The sequence below is a fragment of the Schistocerca cancellata genome, chromosome 4 (assembly GCF_023864275.1).
Source record: "Schistocerca cancellata isolate TAMUIC-IGC-003103 chromosome 4, iqSchCanc2.1, whole genome shotgun sequence".
Lineage (NCBI taxonomy): Eukaryota > Metazoa > Arthropoda > Insecta > Orthoptera > Acrididae > Schistocerca > Schistocerca cancellata.
The window spans coordinates 589,777,153-589,803,983 of NC_064629.1; the positions used below are offsets into that span (position 1 = coordinate 589,777,153).

The following is a 26,831-nucleotide window of genomic DNA, read 5'->3' on the forward strand; positions in this document are numbered from 1 at the left end:
CTCAATTCTTGGAAATTTCAAACAAATACCATGCCACCAGTTAGATAGATGTTTGGATGCCACCATCATTGTACCATGTGGCTTCCATCCTATGAGCCATTTAGATATGCCTCTTCACTCTCCTCCGCTGTGCAATCACCTGCTCAGCTCTATTCCTTTCAGGTAACAAGTCATCAACAAACTTTAAATTGCACAGTGAAGTCATAATTTGGTAACCCAGAAGCAAACTTGTGGGTGTGATCTGGTGGCTCTCTTGGTGCACCATGTAAAATTCCATGATTAACCAAGAAAGTGAGCTATCCCATCCACTATGGTCCTTACTATGGCAAGCTGAAAGGGCAGAATGGAGGTTCCTGTTAATACTTTCATTGTATGCGGGGTTGGGATAATATAGCATGCTGGTGATGTTTCATATGCCCATTCCAAGACAAAATTGCTTGAACTGGTGTACTGTGAATACAGTCACATTGTTAATAACTGTGGACTGTGGGGTGCCAAAGGTACAAAATATACCTTGCAATTTCTGATTGATGATATAGATGGTTGCCCCTACACTTGGTAACGAGCAGACAAACCTGGTAAACACATCCACACACACCAAAATGAACTTTTTGATGGCCTTAGTTCTAGGCAGAGGCCCATTAAAATCAGTCTACATCTGTCAGGAGGGTATTTCCTCCATCTTGGAAGCTAAAAGTCCAACTCTACTATCCTCACTTCATTGCACACATTTCACAATTGTGTATTCCATTTCAAAACTCATTATTCATACCTGGCCATATAAACTGTTGTTTAATCTTTTCTCTCATCTTTTACACCTTAAGATGTCCACCTACTAGTGACTTATGAAAATATTTTAACAGAAATGGAACCAGTTGTCTAGGCTCAGCTACCTTCAGATCACCCTTACCCCTCACATGGGGTTTAACATTCTGCTCTCCTAGGAGACTTTCATTAATTGTCTTAAGGTGTTCATCAGAGTCCTGAAATTCCCTGATGTCATGGAATAAGTGCAGAATACTTGTGAGAATAGAGGCCACTATAGCACTTGCACCATAGTCCTTCTCCTGCTGTTCATCTTCTTGCCCCTTTTCCACTTCTCCAAACGTGCTGCTCAGACCATCAGCAATCACATTCACTTCAAACTTGAATGTTAATATCCAAGCCACCCATCTGGCTATAAGAGTTGTCTTTCTGGGCTTCACCTTCACCCAGCTAAGAACCTGGTTGTCTGTTTCTAGGGTGAACTGCCTATCCTTAAGGTAGTACCTAATATTCTCCATATCAAACAAAACAGTTAAAGCTACTAACTTAGATGGAATGTCATTTCTCTAAATCATTCAAACCCCTTACAGCATAGGTAATCACCTTTTTTCCTGTTCTTGCACCAGGACTGCTCCCACTCCTAGAGGTGATACATTTGTCTGCATGAGAAATTCCTTATTGAAGTCATACATGACTAATACTGTCACTAATTGCAAGGCTACCTCCAATGCTACGAATGAAGCATCCCAGGTCAGACTCCACACAAATTTGCAGCCCTTCTTCCTGAGTTCATTAAGGGACTGCTGCCTTCTCCACAAACCCACATATAAATTTTCTATAAAACTTAGCTATTTCAACAAATCTGGCCACTTCTTTCACATTTTGTGGCTGGGGATACTGTCTGATTGCTTCAGCTATTTCTGTATTGATGAAAATATCTTTGCTGGAGACCAGATGGCCAAGAAACTTCGTATAGAACAAGCAAAAATGGCAAGTTCTGCCCCCCAACCTATGAAAAACTTCTCTTACATGTTGAACATCTTCATGAGCTGAGTCAATGTATATGACCAGATCATCAAGATAATGATAGACCTACTGGAACTTGATATTGGAAAACTCTGCACCCGTAAGCTGTGAGAGCACAGATGCAGCTGTAGTGAGCCCAAATGGTACACAATTACATTCAAACAAAGTCCAAGCTGTCGCAAATGCTTTACATTCTTATACCTTTCATCTAATGGAATTTGATTGCATGCCTGATTAAGATCTAATGTGGTTAATATCTTTGCTCTCTTAAACCATGCAAAACATGAATGCAAGCCCATCAGAGGTATAGTTCACAATATTACCAACTTATTTAAGCCTCTGTAATCCATAACTGGACAATGTCATCTGTTAGCTTTTGGTACCAAGAATATTGTTGCAGCATATGGTGATTTAAATGGTCATCTCATACCTCATGCTCCCTTAATTCCTCCATTCTAGGTAATCTATATGGCATCTTTTTAATGAGAGTCTGAGCCATTAACTCCACATGATATTCAGCTAAATCCATTGTCCCCAAATCTTCCATTAACACATCAGGAAATTCCTCACATACAGCTTTAATGGTCTTTAGGAAGTGATGGACATGATCTACCTGCTGATTAATTGAGTTTGAGCTCCTCTCACTACCCACTTCAGTACCCTGTTGATCATATGCCAAGTTGACCATCCCCTTCTGCCCATGTATTTGTGTCCTAACCTTAAAATGAAGCTGCCGGCCTGCACAGTCCACAATAAGTCCTGTTTTACCAATGAAGTTCAATCCCAAAATACATTCACTAGCTAAATCTTCCACAGTCCTCATGATGACCCTCCAGGAACATTTTCCAATTTTCAAACTGAGCCCTCCTAAAATATGGATCACCACTTGTTCCTCCATGAATTCCAATTCTAAGGGCACCACACTTCTATTAATTGTGCAACATAGTCCACAGTTTCAGCAGTACCAAGATCATGCCAATATTGATGACTAATCAATTCTAGCAACATAGTCCATACGTTCAACATTGTCTATGGTTTCAGCACTACTCATGCCAGTACTGCCGACCAATCAATTCCAGCAAGGCTGTAGACAGAATTAACCCAAATTCTCTCTCTTATTTGTTTCCATATATTATTCTGTTGCATGGGTCACACTACTTCCTCCTATAATTTACTCTTGACAGTAGTGGCTATTAATCGCAATGTGTCAATGTTATTTACTTGCATAGCTAATGTTCAATGTTGGGATTCCAGTATAAAGTTGAAAAACTCCATTATTTTATCAACAGAATCTAGTGAAAACTGAGAACACTCATGTAACCTGTCCTGTAATGGGTTCTGTAACATTGAAAACAGAGTGTCAAGGACTGCTTGCCCTAACCCAGCATTATTTTCTGCTCAGTTATTGTCACTATTTGGTTCACTGAAATGCTATTATGACGATATAACCAATCCTGAATAATATTACCATATCTTACTAGTTGTTGTGCCTGCTCTTTGTCTGGACCCAGCAAATCATTCATGCTGTGAAGATAACGATTGAAACGAGCCTGTGATCTATGCACTGGATTAGGAATGGGTTCCACCTCACTTTGCACAACCTCCAGCATTTCTTCCAAAGCAGCAGCAATATTTTCAGTGGCCAACCTTACCTCCTTGGGTTTGGTAGTCCAATGTACAGGCAAGTCACTGTTTTGATGAAGTTGCTCAATCAACTCATGAACAGTATGTTTGGGCTCTTTTTGTCTCTTTAATTCATAACCAAGTTCATTCCTCATCAGGAATGCTGGATCCCTTACATCAGTGGGCATTCTGAAAAATTTGACACAGTATCAGTGAATAAGCTAGTGTAATTACACAACATATCTATGAACACTGAACACTATCACTCAATCGATTGAGCTCACCCTGCTACAACATGTGCTGTGCTGACTGGGCCTAAGACAAGAAAGGCTGGAAACAATTGATTGAGTCACATCTACATTAACACATTACACATTTATTAATATTTTCACAGTCAGCCAGCTTTCACAGACTGCTCCTTAATTATCTCTATTCCTATGAGAATCCATTAACTCATCTTTTCGACAAATTTACACCAGGTGTTCTTTACAACGATTTCTCTTAAAACTCACACACAACACAAATAATTGGCAAATTAATAAAGCTGAACCATGGTAATTATTGAGTACAGGAATCAAAAAGAAAGCAAACCATAATATTGATCAAATAATCAAACCTGACAGTTACTTATTCTGGAACTTAATAGATCTACAGAAATTAAAATTTACTTTAAGTACTTTAAGGGGCATAAGAGTTATTCATGAATTTGTGTGCTTGCCTAGGGAACCCTCAAATGCCAACTAGCATAAATTAGTGATTTTTTTTTTCACTCAAAGATAAACATTAGAAATGGCTTGGTATAGCATCCACTAGGGAACACAGAACAGAAGTAATATTTGAACTAGTTGCTCCCCTTTTTGTGTAGGTTGCTTGGGTTCATGGCACTGCACCCTTACATGCAATGTTTATATCATCAACCTTTGAGTTCCTTCATATAAGAAATAGAATACAATGTTTCATCTTGTACCTGAAACAGGCCAGTGTTAGCAAGCATACACTGTACACATTTTGGTGAATTACCTATGATACCACACACAGACGGCAGATACTACTGAACAGTTTAATTCAGGCAAATGCCTCTGTAATAGAGTGTGTACACAAAAGAGTTGAATCTCTACAGCTCATGTAGGCAATAAAGTATATATGAAGTATAGTTTGAGCAAATAATAGAATGAAAAATCATGAAGTGGTGACACAACCATTAGTACACAGTATCTAAAGGAACTGAATGTCAACACAGTCATGACACACAATTTTTATGCGTTCAACTTGTTCACATTCCATAAGCGCGCAATGCGCTCATGCCAAGCATACACAATAACAGTCCTCTCTGCAACAGACCATGGTCCTTTCTGCTTAGGCACAACCAAGTAAACACACCATCTATCCATGTTGAGTGCTTTTTCACAGTCTGTGACAAATCCCCCCCCCCCCCCCCCCCCCTCCTTTCCATATTGTGCTTATGCAGATTCCTTCTCTCAGTCAGAGAGGTCTCAAGGAACAGTGATAGATAGTATGGCTAACAGTTGTGATGTTGCCAACCTAGGCCATAGTGACCAACAAGATGCAGCTTTTCTAAAGACCTTTGGAAAGTAGCAGTTGCATTAATTATCTCAAACAGCAACATATTACACTGATAAAGTCCAAAAGACATATTTAATACTAAGATTTTCTTTAAGTTATCAGTAAACAGAAGCTGGAAATAAGCCTCCACCAGGCCAATTCAGTTTTTGAAATGAATGGGTCTCCAGCTAACTTTAAAAGGGATTTGTCAAGCAGGATTAATGGGTAGCAATCAACTTCTCCTTGAGTATTAAGAGTCAGTCCAAAATCACCACACAGATGTATGATGCCACTAAGTTCATGTATGACCACCGAGGGAGATGCACATTGACTAGAAGGAATAAATTAAAGCACTTGCTGTTCTTCAAACCTTCATCCCGAAGAGCCAATGGAGTCTAGCAGGCTATAAAAAAATGCAGCACTGCATAAAACTTTAAAATAATCTGTGCCTCAGAATTGAAGGCTGGCCCAAGACCAGGTTAAAATAACAGCACAAACTGGAAATGTAAAGGGTCAATTTTTTTGGTGAAGGCTGCATAGTATTACCAGTGCACTGAGTAAAAAAACCAAACACTGGATTGGCATCAAATCTGAAAATATTTTCTACAGACCAGTTGGTAACCACAAGAAAAGGTAATGTCCTGATCACTTGCTTATACTTTACAGAGGACTTATTTTTTTCATAAAAACACTGTATGATCACTTCCTATAACGTTGTTGACTTTGTTCACAGTAACATACAGCCACATGCCTGTCACACTCTGACATACTTCCACTACGTGACCTTTGCAAAAACACTGTCAGCACTTGGCATCATAATGAGAGCACTCTTGATGTGAGTCTAAAGTGAAACAGTCAGGACAACCAGGCAATAACCAAAAATGTTGTGTCTGATACCTCTGAACTACACATTGTGACATATAATGGGGCTGGTGGGCTGCCACTCAGTGAGACATGTATATTGTTTCAGGATCAGAAGGACAGTTATGTTGTCAGTCCTCACTGGGACCATCATAAAACACTTTCAAATCAGCAGAAAACATTTGGTGAGTGGCTTGAAAAATATCAAAAGCACGAGGGATTTGCAACACCTCTCCTAATGATTACTCTCACTTCCACACCTACTGTGTGTGCAGAGCTCCATCAGGAGCAACATGAATTACAACATTCTTGATCAAACTTTCTGTGTATGATCAGCCACAAGCATACATAAATGTACACTTCCTACTTAATCCTTGAAAATCTGTGGTCAGCTTTCTGAGTCTGAGTTATGACATTTCAAAAATTTTAATTGAGCTGCTACTAGATGCATTTTAGTAGAAAAATGTTCTGTCAAAAATGGTAACTCCAAGAGTTCCAACAATGGGGGCAATTTCTACACAAGATAATATAACTAGGGGCTGATAAATAATTTAAAAAAGCCCTCTGTCATTGTAGGCACTGAATCTCACTTGTCTGGAATTGTAGTGCTAACCACTTCTGGTAAACATCCCAGTCTTCTTTCACATTTTTTGGATGCAAAACTGGAATAGCTTGCAGGGATTGTGGCTGCCCATGATCTGAGCTCGGTCAAATGTTGGAGCAACATCTGATGTTGGTTAAGATGCTATTGCACAATTCCAAAAAATTCACAGCCATGTTAGCCATGCTATCTGACTCAATTTTATCACTAATGTTGTAGTCCCAAGTTTAGATTACAAAAGTCATTTGTTAATAATTTGTGGAATACACTGAAATGCAACATATATTATGCACAGTTCATAAATGTCACTGAACTGGTGAATTTTCCAGGACTACAAATGAAACCAATGGCAGTAGCACAACCTGAATTATGGTAGTGACAACCACATATAGATGAAGCTGAGATTAGTCACTTAGCTGAATGATATCACAGTATGCTGAAGTAGGAGTTAACAGCAGTAAGTGGATGGCACAAATTCAGATTCCAAGCAGGCCCAGTTGGAACATAAAAGAATCAAGAGAATTACCAATGTAGTGCTGAGTCATTGCCAGTACTTCTGTTAACCATGGAAAGGAACATATAAGTCAGTAAACAGAAATGAAACTGGACCTTCTGCCACTTAAGCTTAAATTGGCTGTTTGATTGACCATATGACCAGCTGATCAAAGATACTGCATTGATTACTGCTCACAGCAACACTGCCAGTGTATGAATATGTAGATGTGTGTTGCAAAATTATATCAGAAGCTTAGCATCAAGGCATTTGCTTTTGTACAGGGGTGAAGTTCTCATACTTAAACTGATGGCAATAAGAGTTGTGTTGATTTGGGGGGAAGAGATCAAACAGCAAGGTCATCAATCTCATCAGATTAGGGAAGGATGTGGAAGAAAGTCGGTCATGCCCTGTCAAAGGAACCATCCTGGCATTTGTCTGAAGTGGTTTAGGGAAATCACAGAAAACCTAAATCAGGATGGTCAGATGTGAGATTGAACCGTTGTTCTCCCGAATGCAAGTCCAGTGTGCTAACCACTGTGAGAGCAATAAGAACAAACAAGGTTGCACATTGCTATGATGCAATGTTTCTTTGTTCTCTACCTGATGGGGTATCAAGTAGCTTCCATTTAATCATTTGAAGAAATATATATGTTCTGTTAACACAAAGGAACTCCTAACACCCTTAAGAGCCTCCTTAATGGCCTGACATTATTACATTCAAAATTTTTATCGCAGTTACAGATAAATGAATCTTTGATTCATGTCTAGTTCTCTTTTATACATTAAATGTGCAGATAATGTTTTTTGCAAAATTAACTATACTTTCAACTCTTCAAAATTCAACACTGATTTGGGATGAGATATGTTTTTATCTGTGTATGTAATAAAGATACATAAAGTTTCTTTGATATTGTTGTTGACATTTCTTTCCTGCATTACTTACATTAAAATTTAGTATTTCTGTTTCATTTCAGCATTCCTTTCAAGTAAACTCTGACAGCAGTCGATCTGTAACATGTTTAGCACTGGCAGGATTTGGTGTTTGGATTTCCTTACAGAATTCAGCAGTTGTAAAACTTTTCCATGCAATATCATATGAATGCCTCTGTGATGTTAATGTTGCACCTGCAGTAACAAAAATGCTACAAAGTAAGTGAAATGATATAACAACCTGATGAATAAATCTTGACATGAAATAAACATTATATACTTGTTTATGATAGCATAGTTTTGCAACCTGATGCATAAACCTTGACATGAAATAAACATTATATACTTGTTGTTTATGATAGCATAGTTTTTGTCATTTGTGGATATTGTCCTCATGATACATAATCAATATACAGGATGATTCTTATACACATTTAAAAACCACAAAGACAATCAATGGCCATGAACGTATTTCTTCAGGACTCTAGAAATATGGAAATAGCATGGGGATAGATCAGGACTGTATGGAGGTTGTGTAAGGGGTTCCTGGCAAAATGTCTGCAGAATAATTAAAGCAACTGTGGCAACAAGTGGTCCTGCCAACATGTTGTCAAGGTTGTTACAAGTATGCCACAGACGTTTCACCATGAAGCCCTTACACATTCTTCATACATTCCCAGTCTCTCCCCATGTGATTTCCATATTTTTGGTGCCCTGAAGAAAGACTTCCATAACCATTGAATTCCTTTGGATAAAGAAGTACACTCATGGATACAATCATGACTCCTTAGGCAACCACAAAAAATTTCCCATAAAGGCATTGACAGTCTTGTCTCACAGTGGGATAAATATGTTAACAGTTAAGGTGATTACTTTTGAAATAATACAATTTACTTACTTTTTTCCATCTGCCATGTTTTCATTTGACTGCCGCTTTTATATTATATGTAACACAAAGGTTATTGGGAGATTGCAGAAGCTTTCCCAATGCTGCTGGTGCTTTCTGCATTCTGCATCTACTTCCCCATTATTACAGATAAGCCTGCCAATACACGCAAATTGGTCATAATCCTGTAGTAACTTCTGTTGCACTACAGTTTGAGTAGATACTTTTCCACTTTATATACATATTATGTTTGCCTATCACCATTTTATTTTAGCCCTCCAGAGATGGACATTCCATCCAGCTTGGTAAACAAGGCAAAAACCTGATAATATGTACTAAAGAATGGAAAATCCAGGATGGGATGTAACAGTATAACAAAAAGGATAATTGTTACACACCATATGGCAGAGATGCTGAGTCACATTTTCAACAAAGGCCTTCTTGGCTGAAAGTTAACTTTTCAAAAGTCTTCTTATTGTGCCTTTCTGTTATTCAGCATCTCCCCTATATGGCGAGTAGCAGGTATCCTCTTCATTATACTGTAAATAAGTACAGGTATAAATGGAATGTTGGTTCATGTAACAAGAGGAAAGACAAGACTGCAACTATGCAATGTAGCAAGAATGGTATTCTAATGATGTACTATTTGCTGTTGAAAAAACTTTTGCTGCTTGTAATTGTATAATCAGTGTGTGACCTGGAGTTAGAGCACAACAGCACAAAAAATGGGGAGCACAAATTAGATTACTGCAGGAAATAAATCTATATTCAAATCAAACTGCAGAGGTGTCGTTATACATACTGGGACAAATTCTGTTACAAGCAGCAGTGCAGGATAAATTATGAATGAAACGAGAAACCTGATTTGTTCAGCTAGAAGTTTTTATGTAGGATCCAAGCTCAGAGATAAGTAATTATACACTAAATGAGTGTGCCTTAGCCAGTCACTCTTGCAGATGCAAACATAAAGACAGTGAAGTTTCTGTATAAGTTAAAATAACAGCACTATTCTTTCAGATTACAACAAGAAAGGCCAAAAAGTCATGGAGTTTCTGATGTATTGACAATGCATTTACGGATCTGCAGGTAGAAATATTAGAAACTTTAAGCAAAAATTGCAAAATTAGTAGGAAAGAATATGAAGAAAAACATTATTTTGTGCAGAGACTTTAATATAGCAAGATTTTGAAAAATGCTTGTCACAGCATAACACAGAGATTAGGTCTTACGCACCTACAAGAGTGACTTCTCCAGGTCAATCAATCATTAATAAAAACATTGCCAACATTAATGCTTGTGCTATGAGACATAGACAGTACAAAAAGAAATATTTGTTTATTAGGGACAGCTTACCTGCTTCTTCATAAGTAATGGCCTAACATCAGAACTGAAGCAAACTACCAAAGAAATAATTGATTGATTGATTGACTGATTTCTTTATTAATCCATGTAACAATTTACATTGTGTGGATAATCATTGGCAAAGAAAACATAAACATCTTTTAAGCACTATTAAGTTGTGAATTTGGGACTGAGATCTACAGACTCAGAATGCAAAAGGGATGTATCATGCTTTTATTAGTTCAGTAACATATCATTTTAATGTGGCATTCCCCTAAGTAAAGTACCAGCTCAAACACAGTGCCTTAGCAATAAAATATTTGGTTGTGATGGAAGTAAAAACTGGCTGTAGTTCAATGGTCATACTAGAAAGTAGCTACAAAATCATTGAATTAAGTGAAGTAAAAGCTTTGTTGACAAACAAAGGTTAAAGGAAGCCAAATATGCATAAAGAACACAATGTGAGAAGCAATAAATGAATTCAGTGATAACATTATTGGCAACTGTTCTGGCCAAAAATCTTAAAACATTTTGGTCTTATGTAAAGTCAATAAAGAGATTGAAATTATCTGTTTAGTGACTCAGTGGCCACACTAGTACCAAAAACGTATTACAGAGAGGAGGCCCAAATACTGAATTTGGTCTTCTGGCAGTGTTTGACTTGGAAGATTGTAATATGCTTTCTGCTTTCACTCTACAGACAAATGTCAAAATTGTAGCTACTGAGATAAGTGATCATGGAATAGAAGTTCAACTAACTTCACTTTACAGAGGAAATACATATGCACCTAATGAAATATCTCTATTAATATATGTATATCATATGAAAGAACTATTTCTCCCTCCAACAGCAGTTCATAAATGGTTGCGGGGGACAAATGGTACAAATTTACTGGAAAAAGGCACAGGGCATTCCTGTGTCCAAGAAGGGCCATTGAACATATCTACATGATAATAGGCCTAAGATCTCCTTGAGAATCAACATTGATTCCACAAACAGACATCCTGTGAAAATCAGAATACAATGTTTTTCCATGAGGTCTAGTGGGATGTAGGTAATGTCAATCAGGTTGACGACATATTCCGTGACTTATGGGAGGCATTCACTGGAGTTCCACAGTACCACATAGTGAACAAAATACAAAACATAATGGGATCTGAACCAGTTTTGGCAGTTAGAACTCAACACATCATTCTTAACAGAATTAAATTGGCAGATGAAAAAGTAACTTCAGGACCATCATAAGCGAGTGTTGTAGGGATGTTTCTTTTCACAGTATACATAACTGATCTAATGGATAATACTGGAAGAATTGTGAGGGTGTTTGCAGGCAATGGTGTTGTATACAGAAAAGTTGCAGTAACAGAAACAGAAGCAAAATGCAGGAAGACCTTCAGATCAAAGATAATCAGTATAGGGACTGTCTGTTTATCCTCAATGTAAATAATTGTAACATAGTTCACACAAATAATGGAAAGACTCATTACCATTTCACTACACTAATGGTATTAAATCATCAGAAACAGTATCAACCACAAAATATCTAGAGGTAACTTTCCATAAATGGTGTAAAGTGGGATTATCACATAAAACAAGCCATGTGAAGAGCAAATGGTGAGTTGAGATTCACATGAAGAATCATAAAGAAATGCTAGTTATCCACAGAAGGCTTGTAAAACAATGATTCAACCAATTATTTAGTATTTCTTATCAGTCTGAGTCTCTTACCAGGTATTATTAATAAAACAGAGAAGATAGAGAGGATCCACTAAAGAGCCCTGTGTTCCTCGTGTGTTTATTCCATAAAGTGGGCATTATAGTTATGCTGTCAAGTCTCCAGTGGCAGATGTTATGCTTCACAGAGAGGTTTACTGTTAAAATTCCAAGAGCACACATTCCAAGGAGGGTCGTGAGACATACTACTTCCTCTGACGTACATGTAATGAAATGACCATGATGTGAAAATTCAGAGAGATTAGAGATAATACTGAGGCTTATTGACAGTCATTACCCCTGTGCAGCATTACAAAGCAGAGCAGGTGATACTGCTATCAGAAGTACACAGTGCAGATTGGTTAGCAGAGTTTTATTGTAGATGTAGATGTATAACACTGCAGGAAGCTGCAGCATCTGAGATGGCAGGATGGAGCTGAAAAAATGTGAGGTGTTTTGAAAGAAATACATAAAAATAATAAAAAAAGACAAGAGTGAGAACAATTACCACCATTACAACAAAGTCAAAAAAATCATAAAAGAAGTTAGAAATATAAGAAAATATGTATCACACTCAAGAAATTGGTAGAAAGATTGCAAACATTGACAATTGTGTAAAAGCAGTGGAAACTTGGAACATGAAAGAAACAGACCAAAAATGTTGTAAGGTATCTACAGAAATATATTGCACAGTTTTTCTGAAACCAGTTACAAAAGGGTAACTTAGAAAAACTATACACAACATATATGTCAAGAAATCAATTGGTGGTGATGTAGTACTGAGACACATAATACAGCTTATTAGTGAACAGACAATCACATAAAAAATTGCTGTTTTCAGGGGTAGAACATTTCCAGGAACATTGAATATAAGCAAGAGTTGGTAAGTGTATGACCAATGGTAACACCAACAACAGACTACATGTTCTCGACAAACTGTCAGTTGGAACAGCAGACAATACACTTTAGAAAATATATATTTTTAATCTATAATCACAATTTTTTAGTTTGCCTAGAATAGTTTCATTGATCTCAACCCTTTCAAATAAACTTTAAGTGCTTGTTTATTAGGACAATTACAACATTCTAGTATCATCCTAGCACATTTTCAGAAAGAATCAGCAGTTACCAACCAAAGAACAGCATCAATGGATGAAACAGGGATTTTATCCACAATGTTTTTTTTTATCTTTCCAAAGCATTTTTTGATATCATCTATGCAATACTTATAGAAAGACAAGAACTATATAACATTCATGGGCAAGTATAAGAATAGATACAATGGTAACTAAGTAACAGGAAACTGTAAGTATCAGTAGTAAATGCAAACCAATCAGAAGCTGAAGCCATCAAATACAAAGTGCTGCAGGCTCTGGTAATGGAACAATAATTGTGAAAGATACAGCTGTTGAGAAGAAAGAAATAAAGTTTTGTATGCTGATGACCTGACTTTACTGAAGGGTGATAAAAATGTGGAACAGCTGAGTAGAAGAGGATTTATTTCTGCACATGCTACAGTCCTGAAGCTCATGAAAAATGACCTGTTTATAAACCTGAAAAAGATTATGTATGTAATGTTAAAAAAGGAAAGTATGAGCATACAAATGTAAAAGGTGATAGAATAAAGCTTGTTGAAGTAGAATCCATTTCCAACAGCTCATGAAAAAAGACCTGGTTATAAACCTGAAAAATATTGTGTATGCAATGTTAAAAAAGGGAAGTGTCAGCATACAAATGTAAAAGGCAACTGACTAAAGCTTGCTGAAGTAGAATCCATTAGATTCTTAAATATTAGTGTGTATAATGAAACACTTTCTGTTGAAAAATAAAGGTAGTATACTAATTACAAAAACCTGTAACACTATCTAAGCAAACAGCTTCTGTGCACAGTACACAATAGACTCTTTGAAACACATTTGCTATGTGGGTACAACGATATTCAAATAACAGGAAATTGCATGTGTTAATAGTTCCACATCTAATTCCAAAAAGCTTGGGGTTTGATCCCCTATCATTGTCAGATTACTTTTCTGAACATATTGTTTCTTTCACCTCTGGAAATGGTTTGTTAATGAAAAAATTTAAACTTGCACCATGGTGTAAAGCCCATTTCAAATTCTACATCCTCCAATAACTGGCTGAATAAGTCATTTCTACAGTCAGAAGAAGGCAAGGACATCCCACCTCCAACAAGATGATGTGTAGTAAAGCACTAAGGTGGTTAAATCAATTTTCAAAATGAGGGTAGTATTACATTTTTTGTAAAAAAAATCATCTGTATATCACCGATGTTAAAAAGGGAGAATGAAAAGACATTTTTTCTGTAGTGGAAATAATGATTATTCATGAGTTACTCCAAATGTGATATTAATAAAATGTTTTCTTTTAATATAACTGACCAGAGTCAGTAATGTGTTTTCTTGTTAGGTAGAAAAATGTGTATTTTATTGTTAATAAATTATTTTCCTGTTTTCCACATTAATACTAACAAGATTCATATTACTTTATATTTAAATGTGGTATATGACCCTCAATGAACTCTTGTAGCAGTTTCATACTCATAGAAAACAAAATCTGCTTATATCTGACTAAACAAAAAGCCAGTTTTATATCTACTGATAATTCAGTGTTATGTGTTTCAATGTTTTCTTCCCATCCACTCAAAAGATGGCAGGATTTTTAAACAATTTGTAGTCTGTCAGTACTAAATCAGTTCAAGAATGATAAGAGAGTGTTTCTGCTAGAAACAACAGCTGTTAACATCTCACTTACACAGTGAACTGACATCACTTACTTCCAGTAAGGTGGATGTAGTGGAATTATGGGCAAAGTTTAAGCAGATCGTAAATCACTGCCTGGATAATTATGTGCCTAGTAAGTGGATTAGTCATGGAACAGACCCACCATTGTTTAATAATGAGATTCTGAAAATGCTGAGAAAGCAGAGGCCATTGCACTCTCATTTCAAAAGGGAATGCACAAATGACAAGAAGCAAAGGTTAAGAGATTCATGCTTCTGTGAAAAGAGCTATGCATGAAGCATTCAACACCTACCACTGTCATACTTTAGCAAAAGATCTGGCACAGAATGCAAGAAAATTCTGGTCCTATGTGAAGTCACTAAGTGTATCCAAGACTTCCATCCAGTTGCTTGTTGACCAGTATGGTGTGGCAGTTGAAAATAGCAGAACAACAGCCAGAGTTTTAAATTTCATGTTCAAGAAATCATTCTTGCGGGAGAATCATACAAACATACTGTCATTTGACCATCAAACAGGCTCCCATATAGATGCATAGTAATAAGGATCCCTGGCATAGAGAAACAACTGGAGGAGTCAAAAACAAATAAGTCATTAGCTCCAAATGAAATTGCAATTCAGTTTTCCAAAGAGTACTCTAAAGTATTGGCCTCTTACCTAACTTGCAAGTATCACAGATCTCTTGCCCAATGCAAAGATCCAAGTGACTCGAAAAAAGTGTACACTACTGCTGTATAAAAGAAGGTTAAAAGAACAGACTTGCAAAATTACAAACCAATATCCCTAACATCAGTTTGCAGCAGAAGTCTTGAACATATTCTCATTTGGAATATAATAAATTTTCTTGAGACCAAGCAGCTTATAATCACAAATCAGCATGGTTTTAGAAAGTAGCACTCATGTGAAACTCAGCTTGCTCTTTTCCCACATGAGATGCTGCAAACAATGGATGAAGGGCAACAGGCAGATTCCATATTTCTAGATTTTTGGAAAGTGTTTGACATGGTACCCCATTGCAGGCTGTTAAAGAAGGTATGAACATTTGGAATAAGTTCACAGATATGTGAGTGACTGTAAGACTTCTTAAGTTATAGAACCCAGTATACTGTCCTCAATGGTGAGTGTTCATCAGAGACAAGGGCATCGTCAGGAGTGCCCCAGGGAAGTGTGACAGGGCCACTGTTATTCTGTATATACACTACTGGCCATTAAAATTGCTACACCAAGAGGAAATTCAGATGATAAACAGGTATTCATTGGACAAATATATTATACTAGAACTGACATGTGATTACATGTTCACACAATTTGGGTGCATAGATCCTGAGAAATCAGTACCCAGAACAACCACCTCTGGCAGTAGTAACGGCCTTGATACACCTGGGCATTGCTTGGATGGCGTGTACAGGTGCAGTTGCCCATGCAGCTTCAACACAATACCACAGCTCATCAAGAGTAGAGACTGGCGTATTGTGACAAGCCAGTTGCTCGGCCACCATTGACCAGACATTTTCAATTGGTGAGAGATCTGGAGAATCTGCTGGCCACGGTTGCAGTCAAACATTTTCTGTATCCAGAAAGGCCCGTACAGGACCTGCAACATGCAGTCGTGCATTATCCTGCTGAAATGTAGGGTTTCGCAGGGATTGAATGAAGGGTAGAGCCACGGGTCGTAACACATCTTAAATGTAACGTCTCCTGTTGAAAGTGCTGTCAATGCCAACAAGAGGTGACCCAGACGTGTAACCAATGGCAACCCATACCATCATGCTGGGTGATACACCAGTATGACGATGATGAATACACGCTTCCAATGTGCGTTCACTGCGATGTCGCCAAACATGGATGCGACCATCCTGATGCTGTAAACAGAACCTGGATTCATCTGAAAATATGACGTTTTGCCATTCATGCACCCAGGTTCGTTCTTGAGTACACCATTGCAGGCGCTCCTGTCTGTGATGCAGTGTCAAAAGTAACCACAGCCATGATCTCTGAGCTGATAGTCCATGCTGCTGCAAACATCGTTGAACTGTTCGTTCAGATGGTTGTTGTCTTTCAAACGTCCCCATCTGTTGACTCAGGGATTGAGACGTGGCTGCATGATCTGTTACAGCCATGCAGATAAGATGCCTGTCATCTTGACTGCTACTGATACAAGGCCTTTGGGATCCAGCACGGCATTCCGTATTACCCTCCTGAACCCACCGATTCCATATTCTGCTAACAGTTATTGGATCTCAACCAATGCGAGCAGCAATGTTGCGATACGATAAACCGCAATCGCGATAGGCTACAATCCGACCTTTATCAAAGTCAGAAACATGATGTACACATTTCTCCTCCATACACGAGGCATCAGAACAACGTTTCACCAGGCAATGGTGGTCAACTACTGTTTGTGTATGAGAAATTAGTTGGAAACTTTCCTCATGTCAGCACATTGTAGGTGTTGCCACGGTCGCCAACCTTGTGTGATTGCTCTGAAAAGCTAATCATTTGCATATCACAGCATCTTCTTCCTGTCAGTTAAATTTCATATCTGTAGCACGTCATCTTCATGGTGTAGCAATTTTAATGGCCAGTAGTGTACATAAACAATTTGGTGTTTAGAGTGGGCAACAGTCTGCAGTTGTTTGCTGATGATGTGGTGGTGTACAGTAAGATGTCAAAGTTGAATGACTGGAGGAGGAGACAAGATGATTTAGACAAAGTTTCTAATTGGTGTGATGAATGGCAGCCTACTCTAAATGTAGAAAAATGTAGCTTTGTGGATGAGTTCAAGAAACAAACACATAATGTTTATAGGGAGCTAATGTAACTTATTCGTGAGCACCGTTTGGGTGTCTGGGATCTGTATCATGTCACATTAAAGGATGACATCAAAGAAATTCAGAGGTGGGCTGCTAGATTTGTTACCAATAGATTTGAATGACATGTGAATGTTACAGACTTAGTTCAGGAACACAAATGGGAATCCTTGGAGGGAAGGTCACATTCTTTTCAAGGAACACTATTAAGAAAATTTAAAGAACTGGCATTTGAAGCTGACTGCAGAACTGTTCTACTGCCTCCACCATACATTTTGCATAAGGACCATGAAGATAAGATATGAGAAATTAGAACTCAAATGAAGGCATATAGACAATTGTTGTAACCTTCCTCTATTTGTGAATGGAATGGGAAAGGTAATGACTAGTAGTGGTATAGGATACCTTCCACCATGCACTGTATGGTGAATTGTGGAGTAACTATGTAGATGTAGACATAGAACATACAAATATGATCATTCCCAGTTATTTTTTTCATGCATCCTGTCCAAAATAGGCAAATCTGAGACTCTTAGTAAAATGGTGTGAAACCTCCACCTCTGGGAAATGTGCTCCATGACCAGTACTATTCACAGAAGGTATTTCATAATGGAAAACAAATGCAAGTGTCCACACCTATAACATTCAGAAGGACATCAACTGACAATCCTTGGTGAAGATATCAAATTATCAAGATGAATGCCCTAAAACCTATAAGACATTGTACACAAAAAATACTTCCCAAAGATACTCAAAGAGTGGAAAAGGAATATTACCATTTGAAGGATTACATTATAAATTAAATCTGTAAATAATTGTATAAGTAGCTGCTATTGTTAGCAAACCTAAAAAATTATTGTCCTGTGTAAATACGTGATACTGAATGTTTTATATCCTTGATTTGCCCTATATTATTTACACACTACATAATGTAATGCTACAGGAGCAAATAAAGAAAAAACATTTTGCAAGTAACACTTGCTGATGGATCTTTTAGGTAGAAGAAGAACATATGCATTGTTGGGCAGCATTTAGTTCAAAATCGACTTAAAACAATTTCATCCCAGCTTTATGTGGCCATAAGTATGCACAGCATGGCTGTATGTTGTATAACAGCAACCCCAGCTTGTTTCTTGCATTCACAGTCACTTTTACTCCCCTAACACATGATTCTATGCTTACAAAGTGAGGTCACTGATTGCAGAGGTCATTGTATCCTCACTTCATGTTTCTTTGTTTGCACTTCCCTTTCTGTTTCCCTTTCCTCCTTCCCCTCCCCCTTTTCTGTCCTATTTCCTTTTCATTTCATTTCTCTATTGTTTTACCAAGTAATAATTTATTTTCTCTTAAACTGCAAATACAAAGTGTCTCCCATTTATACACAATTTGCAAGACTCTTTATTCCAGTATTTTCACAACAAGGAGTAATAGGATATATTGACCTTTTTTTTATTATTATTTCCAGGTTGTGATGACATTATCCGGCAACATAAAGCTGCTTGTCTGAGGGTAACTTCACTGCTTGCGTGTAAAGACATGCTGTGGATTGGGACAAGTGCAGGAGTTATCCTTAATATGCGACTCCCACACATCACTCCTTCTACAACTAAAGTTACCACAGTACCAACAGCATCAGGTTAGTTTATGGGAAATACAGCCTCAAAAAATTTTCATCATGCATCCCTTAAAAAAGATTTACACTGTTGGGAAAAAATTAGTATGTCATTTTAGAGATCTCCAATTCACTCAAGATTTATTGTTGCAGTGGTGCATATGGTGTAAATGAAATGATTATGTTTACACAGCAATAGCATGAACAGTTCCGAGGTACCAGGTATTGACCCATGCTGAAACACCCATATAGTACATGGTGTAGATGCCACAGGTGGCAATGCTGGTGCTGATTCTGACATCCATTGGATCATAAAGATGGTGAATACTGTCCTGGGATATGTTATTGCATACCTACTAAAACTATTCACGTAGTCCTGTAACAGTTGTGGGTTGACAAACCACATGAGTCACTTCTTGTCCCATCATATCCCACACGTGCACAATTGGAAGCAACTCCGGAGATTGTGCTGGCAAGGGAAGTTGTTTCACATCTTGCAGAGAATGTTGAGTTTCATGGGCCATGTGTGGGTGAGTATTATCCTGTTGCAACAACAAATCACCTTCCTGTTGCAAGAATGGCAAAACAATGTGTCTAACAACATTCTGCATGTACCAAGTGCTGGTTAGTGTCTCCTCCAGAAACAGCAAAGGTGAATGAGAGATGTAGCTTATCACACCCCAGACCAGAAGACCGGGGATGGGGCCAGTGTGTCTTGGACAAATGCACTCTGTGTGACAGTGCTCACCAGGCCTACATTGTATACACAAACAGCCATCACTTGCATGCACCTGCTTTCATTGCTGAAGACCACGACATGCCATTCCACCTTCCAAGTGATCCTCTCATGGCACCAATCGAGCTGGTGCACATCAACGCTGTGGTGTGAATTGAAGATGGGCTAGAGAGGTGCATGACTGCAGTCCCACTGTTTCACAGCAGTTCATGTTGGGACATCTGGGCTCACAAGCTCTCATATTTGTGCTGTGGTAGCTGTAGGATCTGCCATTGCTGCTCTTACAATAGGATGATCGTGGTGGGCATCTGTGCTGCATGAACATACAGAACCTTATCATGTGTGAGAACGATCATGTGACCACTCATGCCAGCATCACTGCAAAATTGACACAGCACTTCCACCTTATGTGGCAATATCTCAGAAAGACCATCTGACCTCTCAGAAGGCACCATATGACCTCTTTCAAACTTGCTCAGTTGGCTGTAGGAAGCACGTGTGTGTCTCTGTGGCATGGTTGCCTGATTGCTGCACACATGTGCACCACAGTGAGCCTTCTAGCTGTGAGCATTCTCTATTAAAGGGTAGACACAGATGGCACTCTGGTAGCTATGCCACAATGTTATTGATTGGCAGACAACACTGAAACCATCTACCACCATCCACATGGTCATATGCTGTCATCAGATCAAAATTGACATTGTCTTTCCAAGTCTACCAATTTTTTTTCTGGCAGTGTATACAAAAACCAGTTAGATTGAGAACATTAACTGGAATTTCTGAATCCATAGTAAACAGTTTCTCTAGCTCTCTTCTTTAGGGTAAATATATTGACATCATTAATGCAAAAAATGGTATAAGTTCATTGTCTGGTTCAATTATCATTTTATTAAGTTAGGAAAACATCACAAATTTCCATACATACTTCTAATATCAGTTATGTAAATTGCATTGTAATATCAATAAACATGTGCTTATTGATTCCATGTTTTTGCTGTGTACTGTCAACAGCTCCATTTCAAACAAATCTCAATTCTCTTGCCAGTTTCTGTTGGATGTAATTACAGATTTTTTTGGCTGAAATGTTCAAAAAAATCAGAGAATAAACAAAATAGTTATGACATTTTCCATGTTCTTCCTCTTCTGTGGCTTTTATGAAACATGAAGATCCATCTCAGTCTGTATTTAGTAATTATGTTCTTAATTTTTTTCCCTCTTATTATCATTGTTCCACAGCTGTCATATGTCTTTAATAATTTTATCTGTACACCACTTTGACTACCTACTAAGTGGAAGTCTTCTCTCAGGCATCATTAACATTACTGTTTTGGCTTGAAGGTGTGCCAGTATATGAGTCACATGTACTATTCATAGAATAGTCCATGCCTTCATTGTGTGGACAATGGTAGGTTGTTTCACTAAGTCTTGTCCATGGTCATTAATGTTTCAGTCACCGCTTTCACATACTTCCCAGTAGTCTCAGTTTCATATTCCATTTAATTTCCATACATTAATAACTGGAGTACTTAGCATTCATCTTGGGAAAAAAAGAAACAAGGGGTGAGATGAAACTAAATGAAAGATTCTATACATGATGCTGGTGTAATTATAAAATGATTAACAACAAATAACATTTTAAAAAGAATTTTTGCTGGTCATATTATGAAAGACAAAACATCCAAATTGAAAAAAAAATATTTACAATTTTCATAAATACATTAGAGGGAATATTAGTAAATAATTGTTAATCTCATGCATTATCATAAGAAAGCTTATTAAGGAATTGTCTCTTGTATCAGAAAAATGAGCCAAACCAAATTTATAGCCATTAAATGGTATAATGGCATGATATAGTATTACAGTAATGTATCTTGATGACTTACACACAATCTCAGCATTACAGGGAGTCCTCCAGTATCTTTGCCTTAGTTGGGTGCCCTTATTTCTTCCAAAGAAGGCAACCTTGATAATGTTGGAAGTCCTTCCAATATATTTGGTAACTGAAAAAAAGGATTGGGTAAACATAGCCTGATGTTTGCAAAGAACAATGTATGTGCAAATTGTCATAACAGGTGCTGCAAAACATGTAGAGTTCACAAGATTCTAGCACCAATTCATCTGCATCCATCAGTGGGCACCAATTTTAGACTGAAACCTTACAGCTTGGGGCCAAAGATTCTTCTCTTATGATAATTATACACTGAAGAGGCAAAGAAACTGGTACACCTACCTAATACTGGGCAGGGCCCCCAAGAGCAAGCAGAAGTGCCACAACATGATGTGGCATGGACCCAACTAATGTCTGAAGCAGTGCTGGAGGGAACTGACACCATGACTCCTGAAGGGCTGTCCATAAATCCGTGAGAGTATGAGGGAGTCTCTTCTGAACAACATGTTGCAAGGTGTCCCAGATATGCTCAATAATGTTTGCAACTGGGGAGTTTGGAGGCCATTGGAAGTGTTTAAACTCAGAAGAGTGTTCCTGGAGCCACTCTGTAGCAGTTCTGGACATGTGGAATGTTTCATGGTCCTGCTGGAATTGTCCAAGTCTAATAGAATGCACAATGGACATGAATGGATGCAGGTGATCAGACAGGAGGCTTACGTACATGTCATGTGTCAGAGTCATATCTAGACACATCAGGGATCCCATATCAAACTAAGTGCACACACCCCACGACATTACTGAGTCTCCACCAGCTTGAACAGTCCCCTGCTGTCATGCAGAGTCCACGGATTCATGAGTTTGTCTTCATACCCGTACAGGTCCATCCGCTCGATACAATTTGAAATGAGACTTTCCAACCAGGCAACATGTTTCCAGTCATCAAAACCCTAATGTGGTTGTTGACGGGCCCAGGTGAGGCATAAAGCTTTGTGATCATGCAGTCATCAAGGGTACACGAGTGGACCTCCGGCTCCAAAAACTCATATCAATGATGTTTCATTGAATGTTTCACACACTGACTCTTGCTAATGGCCCAGCAATGAAATCTGCAGTAATTTGCAGAAGGGTTGCATTTCTGTCACATTGAACAATTCTCTTCAGTCATTGTTGGTCCCATTCTTGCAGAACCTTTTTCTGGCCTCAGCGATGGCAGATTTTTGATGGTTTGCCATATTCCTGATATACACAGTACACCCATGAAATGGTCGTATGGGGAAATCCCCACTTCATCCAACCTTGGAGATGTCATGTCCTATTGCTCATGCGCTGACTGTAACACCACGTTTAAACTCACTTAAATCTTGATATCCTGCCATTGTAGCAGCAGTAACCAATCTAATAACTGTGCCAGAGACTTGTTGTCTTATATGGGCCTTGCTGACTGCAGTGCTGTATTCTGCCTGTTTACATATATTTGTATTTGAATACACATGCCTATATCAGTTTCTTTGGTGCTACAGTGTAGGAGAACTGGGATATTAATAACTACATTGATTGTAGTGTTGTAAGCTGTGAGTCGTTTAGCCAGAGAAGTGCTACCACATGAATTTAATGGTAGAATCTTGTTCACATCATGTGCTATAATAATGGTGATAAGTGATACACACCACTGTAGTTACAGTGTAGAAATGTCGTGAAACAATTACTCATTCTCTTTAGAACCATACATTTACCACACTCATATAATCTTGTTATGTTTTACTTTCACTTTTTCTGTTCTCATAAATTGTAATGCTGTCTTTCATGTGCCAGTTGAATCATTTTGCTATACTCTTGTCCCAAGGTTGTATGCTCCAGTGCTGTCTTTGAGAGAAAATAAATAATCTATTAATTTGACATTCCCTAGAACAGTTTTTCCCTTCATGCTTATTTTTGATGAATTTAAATAAGCAACAAAATTTTTCACAGCTTATTAATAATAAACTATTCTTGTAATTTCATAGGAATGCCACATGGCCATACAGGACATGTACGTTTCCTGACATGTGTGGAAACTGGCTATCAGCATGTCACAAAGGAATCTTTAAAGCAACAGTCAGGGATGTTTGTACGTCAGGTTGGGAGGAGCAGAGGTGAAGGCAGCAGTTCAAAATCAACTCTTCTTGTAATCTCAGGTGGAGATGGATATGAAGATTTTCGTACATCAGGTGTATCGGAAGTAGCTGGTCGGGAGGACTCTACTAATCACTTATTACTGTGGCTTGTATAAGCTGCATATAATTGCTACTTATTTACCTGCTCAGACTAGTCTACTTTAATGTGTACATTTGTGTTAAATAACCTGCTGTTACCTGTGGGTAAAGCTTGTGCTAGTCACTCATTTTGTACATTAATGCAGATCACTGTAAACATCTCATTACATCCCATAAAGTATTTAGTTACTTTTATAAGTAAGTTATGTCAGCATTTAGATTTGAACACAATGCATTATTTATATCGATGAAGAGATCATATGATTGAATAATTGTTAGCTATATAAAACTGATTGACTAGTTACGATTTTGTTTATATGTAATTAGTCTATTGGAAAGCAGCTATGTACATATAGTAGTATCACTTCTGCAAAAGGAAATGTGAGTTAGCATTAGTGATATGAATTTGATACTTCTATAAGTGATTCAGTATTAATCTCATTCAGAAATGTCAGTGTGCATTATGAGTATTTTTTCCAAGACATTAGGAAGTGTTATGTTGCTTAAATGTGACAGTTCTGTTTTTGGAATAACTGAGTCTGGAAAGCTACACTGTAATTTGGAAATATTTACGCTTTCTGTTAAAAATAGCAAGATACCAGATTTTATGGTTGTGTGAGAGTCATTTCATTTTTGAAATGGCACTGATGGTGGTGATATGTAGCTCTACTCCAGTTTGTTGATACTTGTTTTTAATAATCAGCATTTTATTTTCATAATGAATGATGCAAACATCCCATGAAACTTTATATTGTTAATTGTTATTGTATACATGTATTTTGTTTAAAATGATATATTTCTTTAACATGATTGTGATAAGTTACTTTGTGTGTGTGTGTGTGTGTGTGTGTGTGTGTGTGTGTGTGTGTCAGAGAGAGAAGAGGGAGGAAGGAGGAAGAGAGAGAGAGAGAGAGAGAGAGAGAGAAGAGCAATTCGTGAAAAGGGAAAAAGAAATGTTAACTGAACATTGTTACTTAGTTAACTACATTCTGGCCATGATTGATCTTAAAAGATCTCTATAAAACTAATAAATTTTTATAGCAAACTGTATTCAAATAAAAAAAATCTGCTAGCCTTTCTTGTAATATAAAAAAGAAAATAGACTATGACTGGTATGTAACACTGCTCAAAGAATGATCATCTAATAAGACATTATTTTACAGACAAGAGGCAATTGTACAACAACAAAATTTATATCCTACAAGTATTTAAACATATTAATGTAAAATACCAGAACTAAATGGTATGTGAAAGTCCACAGAATAATGTCTAGAAGATCTAATTGTCCTGTACTGTATGTAGAAACGTGAATACAATATTGACAGAAAAAATGACATTTATTTTTCCAAGTTTTCTTAGTACATGCATATTCATAATAATAGACCCTAAGTTAAAAGACATCATAAAATACACAGTAGCTCTAGTATGAATTTTAGTCAACAGTTTAATTCTCAGTGAGTTATGTTTCACTGTAACGAAAACACTAACATGGTACACTAGCACACCAGTTGGATTTACATGTGTACCTCCATGTTTGGTTCCTACTTTGTGGAAGTATAAAAAAAATCATTATTTATGAAATTGTTTTAAAAAATATTAGTCACATTATTTAACTGCATTAGAATTAATTCCAGCTGAAATGGAACAAAGCAAACAACATAATGAAGAAATATATCTGTTATTAATATCATCAATATTGATCTTGTGTCAATGTTGTCATTGTCCTTTTACCAAGAATCAGAAGTTCATTTGTTTATTTTGAGTTATAGAGAGCCATTTTAATACAGTTTTCCTCTTGTGAATAATGTTTACATGTGGCTTGCAAATGAAAGTGTAACATGTATTGAATCCTGTTTATTTACAGTATTTTATTTACTCATTTATTCATCTTAGACCATTCAGTACAAAAGTATCAGACATGTCATAAAATTATAAAAATAATGTACACATATATGCTGTTGTGGAGTTTCTCTTCTTGGCACATCAGCATACCACCTAGCTTACACATTCTTCTCCAAGATGTCAGCTCAGCATGCACTTTTTAATACATCTAAAAGCAGAGAAAAACTGAAATGTTAGTCAAAGGGGTTAGCATCTTAGGTCCTTAAATGAAAAGGGTTTAATGAAAACAAATGACTAATTAAAAAATATTATCTTATTTTTACAATATTACTATGCTTCTTCTTCTTCCTCTTATTTTTATTATTGTCATTATTATTATTATCATTGCTGGTATTATTATTGTTTGGAACATATCACACCAAAATTAAATCCTTCTGATCCTGAAAGTATCAATAATATCACATAAATAATTTTCACAAAGTGTGGTTTGTATCTGCCTATAATTTTTAGTCCTGTGAAACGACTGGTAATAGTTTTTATTATTTTCAGAATGTCCACTCAGAAACTTTCTGCATGAATAAACACTCTCTCTTCCAAGTGGACATTCATTTGCGGAACTATGATCATCATAATTAATCATCTGGTTTTTGAAGCCAGAACCTTTGTTCAGTAGCCAGTATATTTATTAAGATCATTTGACCACATGCAGTACATAAAGGGTATTTTACTTAAATTTAATGTTTAAAAGAATATACGGAAATAGAGGCAGTGGTACTGTAGATACACTTAAAAGTACATTGTTACTTAATACACTTTTATATTTTGTGACAGTTCGTCAAACAGTTTTATTGTCATGTAGCATGTTTCTTTTTTAGCATACCCATCCTGGCAGAGACATCATGCACATTTCCTTTTAATCTTGTACTGTCATTTTCCTCATATGAGTATCATTGCCCAGAACATATTTTCAAAATATGCAGTACTGTGTTCATAATATAGATGCATGACATGGCAGCACCTTTAGTATTTTTAATAATGATTTGCACGATTATGTAGTTCAGGTCTCATGATAATACTGACAACTCTCTTTTGGATTTGGAAAATTCCCTGAGCTGCTGGAGAGTTT

General features: G+C 37.2%; 1 protein-coding gene across 2 annotated transcripts in view; it reads left to right on the forward strand.

The window, feature by feature from the left end:
• Positions 1-26,041, forward strand: part of LOC126183680 (rho guanine nucleotide exchange factor 17) — a 380,446-nt gene extending 354,405 nt beyond the window's left edge. Inside the window, exons 15-17 of one of the 2 annotated variants that reach the window (XM_049925856.1) lie at positions 7,910-8,084; positions 18,841-19,011; positions 23,615-26,038. In XM_049925856.1, the coding sequence (XP_049781813.1) occupies positions 7,910-8,084; positions 18,841-19,011; positions 23,615-23,880 (612 nt within the window). In that variant the 3' untranslated portion in view covers positions 23,881-26,038. Of the gene's footprint in view, positions 1-7,909; positions 8,085-18,840; positions 19,012-23,614 lie in introns of both variants that reach the window. The other variant, XM_049925855.1, reaches the window with a different exon arrangement.
• The last annotated feature ends 790 nt before the right edge of the window (positions 26,042-26,831 follow it).